This window comes from Bolinopsis microptera, chromosome 13 (assembly GCF_026151205.1).
Source record: "Bolinopsis microptera isolate Bmic1 chromosome 13, MBARI_Bmic_1.0, whole genome shotgun sequence".
Classification (NCBI taxonomy): Eukaryota; Metazoa; Ctenophora; class Tentaculata; order Lobata; family Bolinopsidae; genus Bolinopsis; species Bolinopsis microptera.
The window spans coordinates 8,346,869-8,362,427 of NC_087084.1; the positions used below are offsets into that span (position 1 = coordinate 8,346,869).

General features: G+C 37.6%; 3 protein-coding genes across 5 annotated transcripts in view; 1 reads left to right on the plus strand and 2 right to left on the minus strand.

The window, feature by feature from the left end:
* The window catches only part of LOC134825502 (meckelin-like), a 54,973-nt gene extending 44,556 nt beyond the window's left edge, over positions 1-10,417 (plus strand). Inside the window, exons 19-20 of one of the 2 annotated variants that reach the window (XM_063837722.1) lie at positions 6,012-6,169; positions 9,645-10,417. In XM_063837722.1, coding sequence (XP_063693792.1) covers positions 6,012-6,169; positions 9,645-9,728 — 242 coding nt within the window. In that variant the 3' untranslated portion in view covers positions 9,729-10,417. The remainder of the gene's footprint in view (positions 1-6,011; positions 6,170-9,644) is intronic. The other variant, XM_063837721.1, reaches the window with a different exon arrangement.
* LOC134824966 (muskelin-like) overlaps positions 1-15,559 on the minus strand; it is a 472,587-nt gene that overhangs the window by 247,101 nt on the left and 209,927 nt on the right. The gene's annotated exons all lie outside the window — the stretch shown is intronic.
* LOC134825507 (acid shock protein-like) lies at positions 4,401-5,169 on the minus strand. 2 transcript variants are annotated; one of them, XM_063837735.1, is made up of 2 exons: positions 5,069-5,169; positions 4,401-4,910 (listed from the first exon to the last, which is right to left on the minus strand). In XM_063837735.1, exons 1-2 carry the CDS (start codon positions 5,130-5,132, stop codon positions 4,438-4,440), a joined length of 537 nt encoding a protein of 178 aa, XP_063693805.1. In that variant the 5' UTR covers positions 5,133-5,169; the 3' UTR covers positions 4,401-4,437. The 2 variants fall into 2 exon arrangements, with proteins under 2 accessions (XP_063693805.1, XP_063693804.1); XM_063837734.1 differs by having other exon boundaries at positions 4,401-4,913.

The window sequence follows — 15,559 nt, forward strand, 5'->3', positions numbered from 1 at the left end:
ATTTCTCTGGATCTACGTCATGAAGGAAACAGAAGATGCTCATGTGTACCGGCTAGCAAAATCAATAAGTCAACTAAACAACAACATTATCTCCTGTGTTTCACAACATTACTATTTACTATACATACAAGTCATGCATGCTACATGAATAGGTTTCCTCCTAGTTGTTGGAGTGGCCTGCGTCACACTCATCCTTGGTATGACGTTACAGGTTCCTCCATTCCACTCGGTTAGTTCTGCATCTCTGCTGTACGGATCACATGACTTTATAGGGCTAAATCTGGGCTATAAATTGCCTTACAAGACATTATTGTTATGATGTGACTTGCTGATAATTATGTTTATACAGGGTCAGTACCCATACGTTGGGTCTTATACCTCCGCCGTCTTTTATATTTGAGAGTTGTTGCTTTGCAGATGGCATACTGTACCTACTTGTTCGATGATTCCGCGCCAAAATTTGAAAATTCGAATATTTTAGACCACGCCCATTCAATATTAAAACACATATATTGTTCTCTGTAAACATGTTGGACGCCTTATTTTTTTTGAAACGGTAGATTATTACATTTTGCATCTGATCTGAAAAAATGATGTGAAACAGATTAGAAATTACGAAGTTATCATGCGATTTGTGTATCTCTTTTGCAAAATTGATTGGGTGATTATGTGACACCGTGACACGACACCTTAATTGAGCAGCCTTAACGATTCCCATTATAATGTTCAACGGGGTAGTTACTGGGGTCGCCTTATCACGTGATTAGGTAAGCCAATCACCTGATCACACGTAAAGAATAAACTCGTTATGCTTCGTATCTCGGTCATCTGAGAAGCTATAACTCTACTTTTTTTTCAGGACAAACGTACGTTTTTCGTAATTCGAACGGCCAAACATAATTCAATAAAATTTACCTCGATCCGACTATCCAAATTATCAAATAAATGCGAAAATGAATCTTCATGTTAAGTTATACCAGAAAGAATTATTTCAATTGGGCACTCAGTGACTGAGCTATAAAGGCCAACGTATGGGTACTGACTTTTGGCCCACCCTGTACTTTCAACACTACTATATATAACACATAATTTGAGGATGTTTCAATGGTTCGCCTGAGCACTGGGAGACTTTTGGGCCGTAAGTGCTCAGGCGAACCATTGAAACTGATCCGGCCCCCGGGGGTCATGTCATGTCACCAATCAGTGACGACTGACGTACAATTAGTGATGTGATTCATGGATTGAATATAATTGACCTAGAAATGTGCTAGATCTGGCCGATCTGGGGTAGAGTTTATATGACAACTCCGTATATACAAGCTATAAATATATAGGGACGGGTACCTTGCTAAAGGGGGTTCTCGTATCAAGGGATGTGAGACGTACGTGCCAAAGGCATGCAAGGGGAGTAAGCCGATCAAGTGTTCTTAGGTATAAATATTGGATGATAGAAGGTAATAGTATCGCATTGTATCAACAGTCATACCTACCTTCTCCCAGTTCCTCAATGGTTTCAGAGGATATATCTACAACAGGAAGAAACATGATGACACCGTCCTCTTCTCTGCTTGGCGTTGCCAGAAGAACAAATCCCTTGAATTTCCTGGCCGGTGCTACCTCGCTCTAACGGACAACACTCTTTCTCTTGGAAGTAAAGTCCGATTCGGATTTGGCTACCCCACAGAGACTCAAACTCCTAACAACGCTGAAGAGAAAGGCTGCTGAACAACCCATTAAAGTTAGATATTTTAAGGATAAGATATTCGCGAGAACCGCGAGGCTGGTTGCGTTTTTAGCTTTTGTCCCAGTAGCTGATGTTGAGGAGGCTTTCTTGGCAGCAAGTGCCTTCCTAGCAGCAAGTGCCTTTTTGGCAGTAAGTGCCTTCCTAGCAGCAAGTGCTTTCTTGGCAGCACTTTCTAAATCCAATCTAACTATCCTGAGTTAATGGTTGTAGTGAATTATTTCGAGAAAATCTACTTAGGGTCAGCCATTGTAGACAGCGAGGTGAGGGTTCCTTCCACTTATCCTCTAGAGTTCTGGAATCATTTTGCCAGTATTATTCAGGAACCGGTGTTCCCTCGGACCTCTAACATGGTGGAGAGGTTTTACAGAGGTTTCAAAACCCGAGTAAATCGCCCAAAGCCCTCTGTTCAAGAATATTTTCATGTTATAAAGGGACTAACAAGTTGTAAGAGACTATCATCTGCATCGTCTGACTGTTGGAAAGACTCCTTCCAAGAAGAAGAGGATTTCCAGCGGTATTCTGTACGACGTTTGTTCTTTTTACACGACATACCCAACAAAGACTGGGTACTTGTTCGCTATTGCGAAATACTTTGGTGTTAATATTGAGTAATTTGTTGTATTCTGAAGTATTATGTTATTAATCGATTTATTTTTGGGGTGGGGTACTCCTTTAGACCCTTACACCCACCGTGACCTGCATATCACAAACACGGAGTTGCTTGACAAAGATTCCTGTCAGCTTCTAATGTGCAATGTGCACTTCGGAACCAGCTAAGATGATTATCTGTGTGCTTTACAGACAAGGGTGTGTGTGCTTTTCAGGCAAGGGAGTGAAGACAGGAAAGGGAAGAAAGAGAATAAAGACAGGAAAGGGAGGAAAGAATGGAAAGAAAGTAAAGAGAGGAATGAAAGTTAAGAAAGTTGAGGGAAGAAAAAGAGGAACGAAAGTAAAGGGAAGAAAGAGAGGAAAGATAGAAGAAGGAGGAAAGATAGGAAAGAATGACTATAATGGAAAGAAAGTAAAGGGGGAAAAGAGAGGAAAGAGAGGAAAGGGAGGCAGGGACAAAAGGAAATTGCGGCATGTACGGAATCGCGATTTTTCCCATTATTTGCGACAAATTTTATGTATATATAGTTTAATATACCGCAAAATGTAATTCGCAGTATCGCGATTTTTGGCCAAAATAATCGCGAAATCCTTTTGTTCCTAAAGGGAGGCAAGAAGGAAAGAAAGGAAAGAAAGGAAAGAAAGGAAAGAAAGGAAAGAAAGGAAAGAAAGGAAAGAAAGGAAAGAAAGGAAAGAAAGGAAAGAAAGGAAAGAAAGGAAAGAAAGGAAAGAAAGGAAAGAAAGGAAAGAAAGGAAAGAAAGGAAAGAAAGGAAAGAAAGGAAAGAAAGGAAACAATGGAAAGAATGGAAACAAAATAAAGGGAGGAAAAGGACGAAAGAGAGGAAAGGGACGAAAAAGAGGAAAGGGACGAAAGAGAGGAAAGGGACGAAAGAGAGGACAATAGATCAAGCTCCAGGAGCAAAACCATTCTTAAGAAATTTAACTAATTCCTTGCTCGATACAGGAGATAATGTTGCAGCTTTCTAACGATAGCTGATCTAACTTTTGAAAGAGTGCGGAGTTTCTTAAGGATTTTGTTGAAATTGTTCTCGTTAATACATTTTCATCTTGAAGATTAATATAATTCAAGCGAATACTTTGTTTAACTGCATTACCAAATGTCAAATTTAAATATAAAATAAAACATTCGCATCCTCAAACTCAAAACTGTGACAACTTATGTGCAGTTTAAGTTTCAAAAAACAGGTTCACACATTTCTGCATATTTCCGCATGGAATTTATATATTATAAGCAATTAGATGTTTTTATCTCGGAAAAAATAAATCACAAGTTAATCAACTTATGATTAACTCAATTCCCAATAATTTGTGTGCCAAAATTATGGGCTTAATTAATTTGTTTGCATGAAATCTTGTTTGGGCAACGAAAAATTTGGGCAACCATTTTGTATAGATGAGATAATTCTACTCTCTTATTTATGATATTTTATCAGTCTTGGATTCCATTATTAAAATCATAAAAGTACCATGCTAAAGATAAATAAATAGACAATAGTAGCTAATCTTATTAAGATATAGTGTCGAAGCCTGTCTACTCGAGGATGCTGCTAACTGTACTGGTGCTAAAAACATCAGACAAGATGCAGTATGTCAGTTCGCATTAAACCAAGTGGAATGGAGGAACCTGTTACATCATACAGAAGATATGTATGTTGAAGGCAGTCAAGCAACTTACATTGAAGACAGCGAATGACCAACTCACTAATTTAATGCATATTGCCGATAAATTTTACCCGTACAAATAATTTATCAAGGCAGGACTACTCGATAGTCGTTAATCCCTTCCAGTTTACATATTGAACCACAACCATTGGTCCAATACCCTGACGTGCATACCGTTGGAATTTGCAACAAACGGGACGGTCTGATTAGATTTTAGGATGAGAGGTTAGATCGACAAATAAAACACATAAAATTCCATGCATAATGTTTGAAAGCTTTAATTAACAATTTCAAAGGATTGTAAACACACACAAAAATTTTACATAAAACTTAAGAAATGTCGTAAGTGTCCTATTTATTCAAAGTACGGTGCAACACTAGAGGGCTGAAATCTTCAGTTCTAGTCTCCTCTGCGGTGGGAGTGATGCCTGTGGGGGTGATGCCTGTGGGGGTGGTGACGTCTGACAGTCTTCTTGGCACGTGCTTTCTTGGCAGCAAGTGCTTTCCTAGCAGCAAGTGCATTCTTGGCAGCACGTGCCTTCCTAGCAGCAAGTGCCTTCCTAGCAGAAAGTGCCTTCCTAGCAGCAAGTGCCTTCTTGGCAGCACGTGCCTTCCTAGCAGCAAGTGCCTTCCTAGCAGCAAGTGCCTTCCTCTTGGCAGCACGTACTTTCTTGGCAGCACGTGCCTTCTTGGCAGCAAGTGCCTTCCTAGCACGTGATTTCTTAACAATAAGTGCCTTCCTCTTGGCAGCAAGTGCCTTCCTAGCACGAGCCTTTGCAGCACGTGCCTTCTTGGCAAATCTGTGCCTGTGATGTCGGATTTTTCGGAAATGGTGGCGGCCCCAATCAGCATCAGTACTCGCTGTCGTCTCAACTTCTGAAATCAAATATGAACTTTTAAATTATTTGTACCCTACATTCAATATTATCATTGACAAATAAACGATTTCAGTGCAGTATGAACTCCTCAGAAATTTACCATCAAAATCATTTTAATTGAATTAGAAAAATTTATGAAAGCTATTTCATTACCTTCAGCTGCAGTAGTGCAGTAGAGAAAAGCGGCGATGACCAAGAAAAGCAAGAACACCTTCATCTTGAAAGTTTGAACCGGTGGCAAAAAGCAAGCAGAAAATATGATGAAATTTTGTTATTATGCTTGACCTTATGTAGTTCGCATTAACTGAGGTAATGGGAGCCTTTTTTCCTACCAGGAATTGCTCAAACCTATATTTAGCCTGGATAGGATTAAGGCTGCAAGAACTATGAAAATGATTAGTAATATGTGAAGTATTTGTAATATGTACAAGGAAATGCCGAGCTTTGGTGCTGCATTATGTTATATTGTTTTGTTTCATATTGTTGATGTAGAGTTCTAGAAAAAGCCTACATAAAAATAAACATTAAAGTTGATTTTTTTAAAATTATAGTTTTTAGTAAATATGGGGAGTCCAACATAAGACAACCGAGGTTCTGAACTGATATAACAAAAATTGATATGTTATAAAAAACAAATCGTACCCCCTTGGCCTCGTGCCCCAATGCATCGGACACTTAGTGATTTCACCTAGCCTGCTCCCTGATAATCTTCAATCTTGTCCTAGTACGTCTGGGCACGATGAACATGAGCCCAACGCGGCAACGCTCTGGAGTGCACGAGATTCTGGGGCAAGACGACTTGAATCGTCAGTCTTGAGGATATTAAATTGAAATTGTTCGGAAGTTAGCACTTGATCGATGTAAACGGAGGAAATTGTTTCACTGATGAAAACAGGGATCTCAAAATAGCGCGACTGATCACGTGGTCACTATAATGGGTGGAGCTGGTCCAGACCCGAGCAGATTCCTTGTGGCCCTGCTTGGAGACCCTGTTTGGTGAGAAGTCAGCTTCATTACCTGAGACTAATTACCTACAAGTATCTATATTACAAAGAATTACCATTATGACCAAAAGTAACGTAGTTGTTTTTTACAGGTGTTCTCTACAACGACGAGGGACAATCCTTCGAGAAGGTTCTATATTACGGTAACGAATGGTTATTGTTCACCTGGGACGTGATACTGATTGTAATGTTAGATTACTCTACTCAGAACTTTACTTTTGCTGCCCTGGGGGCCTGGTTCATCAATGAGGTAAGGACTACTGAGCTTACTGTTTTACTTTTACTTAGTTAATTTAGTTTTGATAATGATAACTTGAATCTTACTATATACATATAAAGCTAGATTGATTACACAGAGATCAAATTATTTGCTGTATAGTGGTGGCGAAAAATGAAAATTGATAATAATACTATATTATAAATTACTAGTTACTAAGTTACTCCTTAATACTTTAATAATGAAAATGATATCAAAATCTGAAAAACGCACTTAAACTTCTCAAATCTCAAGCCATTTAGCATTCAATGTTAAGTAGCTGCATCAACTCACAACTGTTGTTTTTATAACTGTTGTGTTTATAACTGTTGTGTTTATAACTGTTGTGTTTATAACTGTTGTGTTTATAACTGTTGTGTTTATAAACCGTTAAGCGGCACAAATCTGCAAACACGTTTTGTACCGAAACCGTCACAACAATAAACTGTTGTATATGGAACGCGCTAAAACATTTTAGCAATATAAGTCCCCTTTTCTGCAGTCTGTGCGACAGTTTGAGGAGCGCGGCGCGGTATATAGATTGCACACGGCCGAAGCTTCAGCTATAATAACATGATAATAGAGCGGCATTCTTGAATATCATAAGCTTTTTTTTATCACTTTCAGCTTATCGTGTAAAAATATCAGGTTTAACAAACAGAACTGTAAGCTCAACACACCATATTGCGAGATGCCCTGTTCTATGATCTAATTGGTCGAAAATGCTTATCTTCTTGAGCTTATCCGCAGTAAACATCTTTAACTATCATTCATTCTTTGTCTCTTATCACCACACAAATTGTTAATTAATTTACATTACCTTAAACAAATTTACATTACAATTATACAATTTCGTGATTTTTTCCTTTTCACCCTTTTGAAAAAAGGCAATAGTGAAAGGTTACGAATGGAGGTTTTTGCAGAAAAACGTGGATTTTGGAGATTGCAGTAGGTGGGTTCGAACATGTCGTCGGTACGTACTTCCGTATGTTACCAAGCAACGAAAAAGTTGCGCGCGCGCGAGGATTGCTTGCGGAGATGTGATGTATAGATAGCCTGTGATCTATGAATGCGCGGCGCGACTGTGTTTTCATGTATATGATGCATGTAATGTATAATATTACTATTAGGTAGTACGCCCAATTTGTACGTGGCACGCGTAGTGTATTGATGTGTACACGAATATAGTTTACCTTTGCTGATAATTTCTTGAATTACAGATACAAGTTAAGTTCTACGGCAATTGAACTGAATTTCAAATGTTTCCCGTATTTGATGCATAATTTATCAATATTATTATCATGAAGATTGAAGTGAGCTGATTGGAGCTTATACTTAAATTTATAGTAAATGTGAAATGTAAATCTAGCGTCCGCCAAAACGAAACAACGGGCGCAATTCTTGTTATTCATTTATGGCTTATGCCACAATTCTAAATGCTCCTCTGGTAAGTCAACATTAAGTTTTATTTACTATCACTCAAGCTCAGTGCAATATAATAATAATGTTATGAAACTCCACGAACAACTAATATCTGATATCATCACACAAAACTGAACAACTACACAAACTAACACAACAACGATATTCACTTTTAAGTCTGCAACTAGCTTATAGGACGTATCATACTGATAAGGCCAAAGATAAGGACACGTTATTGTAACGTCTGATTTATACCATATATTTTAACGAATTACTGATTGTTATATCTCATTGATAAGACTCACGATTCTGTACCATTATAGGGCATTATACGACCTCCAGTGACCAGTTCTCGATAAAGAATCTGATTTGAAACACATTATAACTTTTGTATTGTCTAATTACATTCACATAGGTAATTATCACGGTCATGCAATCATCTCTGTCCTTGGTTACAGTCAAATAACCCCGACAATACTATTACTAATAACTTCATTTGATGTTAAGTTTTATAGACTATAGAGTTACAAGTTAAATTGTAGGTGGCGTTCGTAAGAAGCATTTTTCGTGATCACACTAAATAGTAAATAGCTTTAAAATAGATTCGATAGGAAATGTCACTCGAACTAAGGCGTAAAACTAAATATATTAAGATAGTTTTTGTTGCCTGTTGTGTATCTAATGTTGGATGATTTTTTTCGATCCATGACTAAATAAGTGCCGAAGGCACAAAAGAGTCAAGGACAAGGGTTAGCGAACGAGGTTTTTTTGTATATGGTAGCTTGTGACCGAGCGAGCGTGCCCTCGCCCCCAGTTATCGCCCACGTGTCTGCCTGCGCAAAGTTATTTTGCGCGATAATCTGAATTAAACAATTGTTGGCGCGCGGTGCTGAACTGTTCAAGTACATTGTTAATTTAACCATGTACCATCCCGCTAGGGACTAATTGATATAGATAGCATATTATTACTATTTTGAGTAAGTATTACTATTTTGCACAGATCCGTGTCAGGTTGCATAAACTGGAAATCTGCCAAGGCATCCTCACCTAAATTAGAATTCTACAATCAAATTAAACATGATTTTGAACCAGAAACATACTTAGGAGTGGTTAAGATCCCTGATGCTCGAAAAGCTTAACAAGGTTTCGTATTAGCTGCCACAATCTTTACATTGAGAGGGGCCGTTACGAAACCCCCCTAGTACCAAGAGAACGTCGATGGTGCACTTTCTACTTTTTCAGCAAATGGGCTTAAGCCTATTGAGGACGAAATTCATGTTCTAACTGACTGTTTACTCTACTCCTCAGTTAGAGAAAAATTCAACTTCTATCCCAAAAATATTACTGACCTAGCCGGTTTGCTATCCGATAAAACACTAGACCCTACAAAATTTACTGCCACAGCAAGAGCAATCCATTCAATTCTCTCTGTGAACGAACAATTTACAGCCTACTATAAGAGCCCAGATTTCCACTCAAATACTGGCCAATGCATAATGCTATAGGACCTCAAAATAATATCGAAATCTACAAATCCGATCTATTAATAGAAAAATAGTATTATAAAACATTTCTATTTTATCCCTACACATTTGTAAATAACTAGAATTGTTTAACCTTAAATTATTTCAGAATTATAACTATTGTGAATTCAACAAAATAATTATCACTTTTGTATCCTTGTATCCTTGTATCCTAAACAATAAACATATGGTTACATAGAAATATACACGATTTTCAAATTCAATATGGATTTATATTAACTGTGCGGCGCTCGGCCTGTCACTCCGCCATATCTGCATGCTTATAAACAGTAAAGACTGGGGTCCCCAGGTGGTATGGAATATGATAAAATACGGGGCCTTCGGATCGGGAAATTGAGCGGCCATCCACAAAAGAAAAGCGGCCGCATTTCTTGTTAAGTAAACCACTGCTATGACTGCAACGCACATTCTATATTTCTGTGTACATTTACATTATTCATATATTTAAAATTACATATTTATTTATTTGTTGATTTACCAATTTATCAATATATATTCTGCAGGTTATTCTGAAGAAGTTCAGCGAGTGGAGATGCCAAAAGAACGTGGGCGACAAAGCTCTTATAGATGAGCGGTTTCTGTTGTGATGTGTAATAGATATTTTAATTTGTACCAGTCCCGTCTTATCTAAACGGAGACTGTTGAAATTGTGTGATATGAGACCTGTAAATCATGAGAAAGATTTGAAGTTGACATTAAAGAATAGAAGTAAATAACATTGCATTTGTTTCCAGAATACAGATTTAGATGGAAATATTCAAAGCGGCTAAATTTTTTGTGAGTCAATCGAATTCTTTCTATCACTTGACTATAGGTAATAGAGTATTTGTTAAATCAGAAAATTGGTGTTACTTTCGGTTACCAAGACCAATCAAGTTGAGGTATGTTTAAAACTGGACTTGACATTTGACCTATCAGCAATACGTGGCCTTTTATAATTCCCCTGTATTAGTACTGTAAGTATATTCTCGAGTAAATTTCGCGTCGTATAACTGTAGTTAATAGTGCATAATTAATAGTGCATAGTTAATAGTGCATAGTGCATAGTCGTGGGTAAACGAGTACGTACTCAAATATAGTACATGATTATGACAACAATAACGATCAACTCTTTGAGACAAAAGATTAGGCACATATCAATTGAATTAAATATGTGTTATTCAGTATTTACAATATATATATATATATTCTTGTATCTTTATCTATTTGGTATTTATTTTGTTTATCATATCAGAATTTTAAAACAAATTGAGTTTACTTTAGTGTTTAGCTGATGAATAAATTAGGTTAGTTTTACTTTTTTACTTGGCAAAAACCAAAAAGTCTTATTTTTGGACGAATACAAGTTCGCAACTTTAACTTTGTAAATTTCTGTACTCTGATTGGCTGAACTGTGTCACGTGACGATTGGAATGTGTTACGCGTGCAATCTCACCGATACTGATACTGATACTGATATCAGTGATAGTAACACACTCATCCAGTAAGGTTTAATTTGCTGGGCTGGCCTCCAGCTCGCCATTTTTGAGATTTAATCGAATCGAGGATGTTCAAAGGGTGCAGGATGTTCAGCTCGACAAAATAACGGGGGAACTTATATCGTAGGCCCTAAGATGACTTCTTCAGGTCCAGTCTTAATTCTTTTCCTTAAATTGGAAGTAACTCACTAGCTGAAGTAGCACTTAATTGTCGGATTAAAACTTGTGAATCTGACCTCCAGCTCGCCATTTTTGAGATTCAAGCAAATCGAGGATGTTCAATCGGTGCAGGATGTTCTGCTCGTCAAACTACCGTTGGAGATTATTTGATAGGCCCTAAAATGACTCGTCCAGATCCAGTCTTAACTTTCATTTTCAATTGGACAACTAATTTAATATAATAATAACTAATATGATATAATGCTTTTGGACACGAAGAGAAATACGTACAGCGTAAGGCTTGAAATCTTCGTTAAACTACATCATTAGATTTAGAGCCTGTAAAAACATTTAACTTTAAGATAAGCTAAGCACCCTATCAAGTGAAATTCATATATAATCATCATAGTTTATTAATAATAATATATTAATAGTATAAACTGTAAACTATAGCTGATGTTGTAGGTTTAATATAACCTACCAGGACGCGCGCCGAGTTTTAACGGGTGATACTCCATACTCGTGAAATATCTGTTCCATATATTTATTGGGACCGTCGACGACTCCAACTCGGCGCACGTCCTGGTAGGTGTAAACCTACAAGCCGAGTTGGACTCGTCGACGAAACAAATATTTTTCGAGTATCATCCGTTAATAGCTGATGTAGCTCTGATACATGATACATCGAAATAAAATCTATAATATCTATGCAGGAGTCCTTACTGGCTGGGGCCTGTCTTAGAATTAGTAAAAGAGATGGAGACTTTTGTGTTTTGGTTTTTTGCAAAATGTTCGCCTGGCCTGGCCTCTCGTCGCGAAAATTTAACATCTCCTTTTTTTAAATTAAAGAGAAATTTGGTACAATGTAGATTTTTAGATACACTAAAAAGTTTTATTTTGTGCAGAAATGTGTTAGAATGTGTTATGCGTACAATCAGTAAACTTAATCGCGCGAGTATAAACTCGCTGTATGTGAACTGTGAAGACGCCGCGCAATCATTTCTAGTTGCAGTGTAACTAACACCTAATACAGCTTGTCGCACACACAGCCACGCGCACGTATTGTTGAATTAAAATTCCCAAATACAAATGTTATATATAAGCACCGGGTGGAGAGCTTGTTCACTTATCAAGTTATATTATCAATTTAAAAATACGTGTTACATTTTGCATTTACAATTTATTAATTACCGGAGCGGGGCCAAAATTTTATGAGTTTAATAATTTTAATTTGGCAAATATATCGATCGTTTGCGTTATAGGCATTGCTTGTATCAGTATCACGTTGCGACCCCCACGGTCGTTTCACTATAGTCCCATATCGTCCTGACGATACAGGGGAGCCGCGCACTCGTGCGCGGCGGGTCTTACAACGTATGACAAGGCATTACTTGACCATTGTTAATGATCTGGCCCGGCGCGCGCTACTTCGTAGCACGTTCCATCGGGCCATTTGGAGAAGAAAGCGGCGCGCGCTACTTCGAAGAAATTTAGACGAGTAACATCCGTCAAAGGCATTGCCATTATTTTTGATTTAACCATATAAAAAAAAAAAAAAAAAAAAAAAAAAAAAAAAATATATATGATAAGTATGATGTATTGTGTTTTAACGAAACTAACTGCACACTAGAAAAATTGCCTAACGGAATAAACGACATCACATTAAATGGATTCCATGAACCGTATATCCAAGATCCCATCCGCACATCGGGTAAAGGTGGGGGGCTTGCCATATACATACACAAACGTGTAGCTGACTCTGATAAAATTGATATTTTCAATCCCAACCCTGAACCCTCAAATACTAGCGGCGAATTTCAATTTATCAAGATCCACCAGTGTAAAGGATATAATAGAACAAAGATAATTGGAAATGTTTATCGCTCTCCCGCTAGAAAACCTGAAGCATTTCTTGAAATTTTTAAAAGTACGCTTCACAACCTGGGAAGACACTCTCGCAAACATATGACGTTACATGGAGATTTTAATCTAAATTTACTGAAGCACAGTAGCAACCAGGCATGTCAAAGCATTATAGATATTGCATCCTCTTACGGTTTCATCCAAATTGTATCACGTCCAACTCGCATAACAGACCACAGTGCCACGCTTATTGATCATATCTACACGAACAATCTTGAAGATACAATAAGCTGCAACGTATTAACGACAGATCTGTCGGATCACTTAGCGATAGTTACAACAATTAATCTTGATAATACATCCACCAGCAGTTACCGCTCCGCATCTTATAATCAAAATCCAACACAAACCAACGTACGTAGTTTTAATGAGGCCAACAACCATAAATTTAGAGATTTAATAATGGAAGAAAATTGGTCTGTAATACTAACAAATACCCCTGATGCTAACCAGCAGTTTGATTGTTTAAATTCGGCTTACAACAGGATTTATAACGCTGCCTACCCGACAAAAAGACAGTCCGAGCGCAGACAAAATGAACGTGTTAATCCCAAACCATGGATACTGCCCTGGCTTGAAGAAGCTATAGAACGTAAAAATCAGGCATATCATGATTTTGTTAAGGAACCAGTTGATAGGAACCAGCTAAAATATGACCGTTTGAAAAAGTTTTGCACCAAACACGTTGACAAAGCCAAAAACATACACTACAAAAAATTCTTTGAACAACACAAAGATAATTCTAAGAAGCAGTGGCAGATGATTAACGGACTTCTGAATAGGAAACCAGCCAAACCTACATCGATAAAACTGTCGGACGAAAACGGACAAGTCAGCACTCCGGCAGCAGTAGCAGAAAAATTTAATGATCACTTCTCAAACATCGCTCCAAAAATTAAATCTGAAATTAGTAGTAGGACCACTTTCGATCCTGGTGGGGCCCAGGGGACACTACGTAACCCTTCTCCAAATAGTATCTACATAAAACCAGTCACAACTACCGAAGTTCAAGACGTTATTAACCTATTTAAGAATAAAGCTACTCTTGACACCAAAATCCAACCACTCAAAATTGCCAACAGCTGTCATAATTTTACCACTGTATTGGCCCACGTTGTTAACAGCTCGTTCGAACAAGGGGTCTTTCCCCAAGCCTTGAAAACGGCAAAAGTAGTTCCTGTACATAAAGGTGGATCTAAAACTGACATCAAAAATTACAGACCGATATCTCTACTTGCCACTTTCTCAAAAGTCTACGAAAAGCTTATGCACAATCGAGTCATAAATTTCTTGGATACCTACAATATACTTTGTGAAAATCAATACGGCTTCCGCCCAGGTAGGTCTTGTGAACATGCACTTCTTAATGCTAAAGACAGAATCCTCAATTCAATGTCTAAAAAGCAAGTTACTTTGCTCCTCTTGATTGACTTTAGCAAAGCCTTTGACCTTGTGGATCACTCCATACTCCTGAATAAGCTCGAGCACTATGGCATAAGAGGTCTAGCTTTAAACTGGTTTAAATCATATCTTATGAACAGAAACCAGTTTGTATCAATTGGATCCTCTGAATCCTCAGCCAATCCAATTATTTACGGTGTACCCCAAGGTTCAATTTTGGGACCTCTCCTTTTTATAATCTACATAAACGATCTTCCTCAAATATCAGAAATAGCTAATTTCATCATGTACGCAGATGATGCAAACATTTTCCTAACAGGAGAAAATATAAACGAGGTTTATGATAAGCTCAAAATTCTTAGCGATGTCTTAGTTAAATGGGTAGATAACAACGGATTAGCTCTAAATCTTAAAAAACCGAATTATATGATCTTTTCTCGACAAAGAAACCTCATTTATCGCGATGTAGTAATTTCTGGTGTCACAATCGAAAGAAAAACAGAAGCCCGTTTCTTAGGTGTTATAATAGATAACAAACTGAACTGGTCGCAACATATTTCTGCCATGAAAATGAAAATGGCCAGATACATTGGAGTCATGTACAAACTTAAAAAATATTTGCCTCTGGAAGCACGTTTACAAATATATCACAGCTTTGTGCAGTCTCACCTTAATTACTGCTCCCTCGTCTGGGGTTTTGCTGCCAAATCCCATATAGAAACACTATTTGTTAAACAGAAAATGGGTCTTAGAGCAATACTACCAGGTTTTGTTAATTACTGGTACAAAGATGGTACACCACCAGCAAGTACCAAGTCTGGTTTCTATGTACACAAAATATTGACAGTTCAAAGTATCATCGTGAAGAACGCATTAGTTTTTATACATAAGCTAAAAAACTTCCCAAGTCTAGTGCCTCCCTCTATAAAGAAAACAATACCTAACAGTGCACCAATATTTAACGTCGCCGATCCGGATTCGAGTCTTACAACTTTATGGTCAGATGAATACGGTAAACACCCTTACAATAATTCAGTATTCTACAAAGGTCCACTATTAGCAATAAACAGATATAGTGTCGCAGCAACTTCCTTGCCAAGTCTATTCAACCTTAACATCTACAAAAGGTGCATAAAAAACATGCTCATTGATCAACAAAACGAGGGCATTGCAGACGAATGGCCTAACTTTATGTTATACAATAAAACGGGACTAAGGAAATCAGAGCGCAACATCAACCGTAATGCTAATAATAACTCTGTCCCATAAGCACGCCATCACAGAATCAATTTCACTGCATACCATCTCAGTTACACTGCCATCAATTCGCCAGCAAAAACGGCATGACGCTATGCGACTGATAACTTTTAGTTAAATTTTAAAAATTTTGGAATAGCTAGCTAGCAGTAGCTATGCGCCTGTTTCCACTCTAACAAATCTAAAAGCATATTAATATG

Bases quoted from the DNA above. Each gene is read 5' to 3' on its own strand.
- LOC134825507 (XM_063837734.1), bottom strand. From the start codon at position 5,132: ATGAAGGTGTTCTTGCTTTTCTTGGTCATCGCCGCTTTTCTCTACTGC. The intron at 4,914-5,068 runs GTAATGAAATAG...ATTTGATTTCAG, and splicing joins CTGCACTACTGCAGCTGAAG to AAGTTGAGACGACAGCGAGT.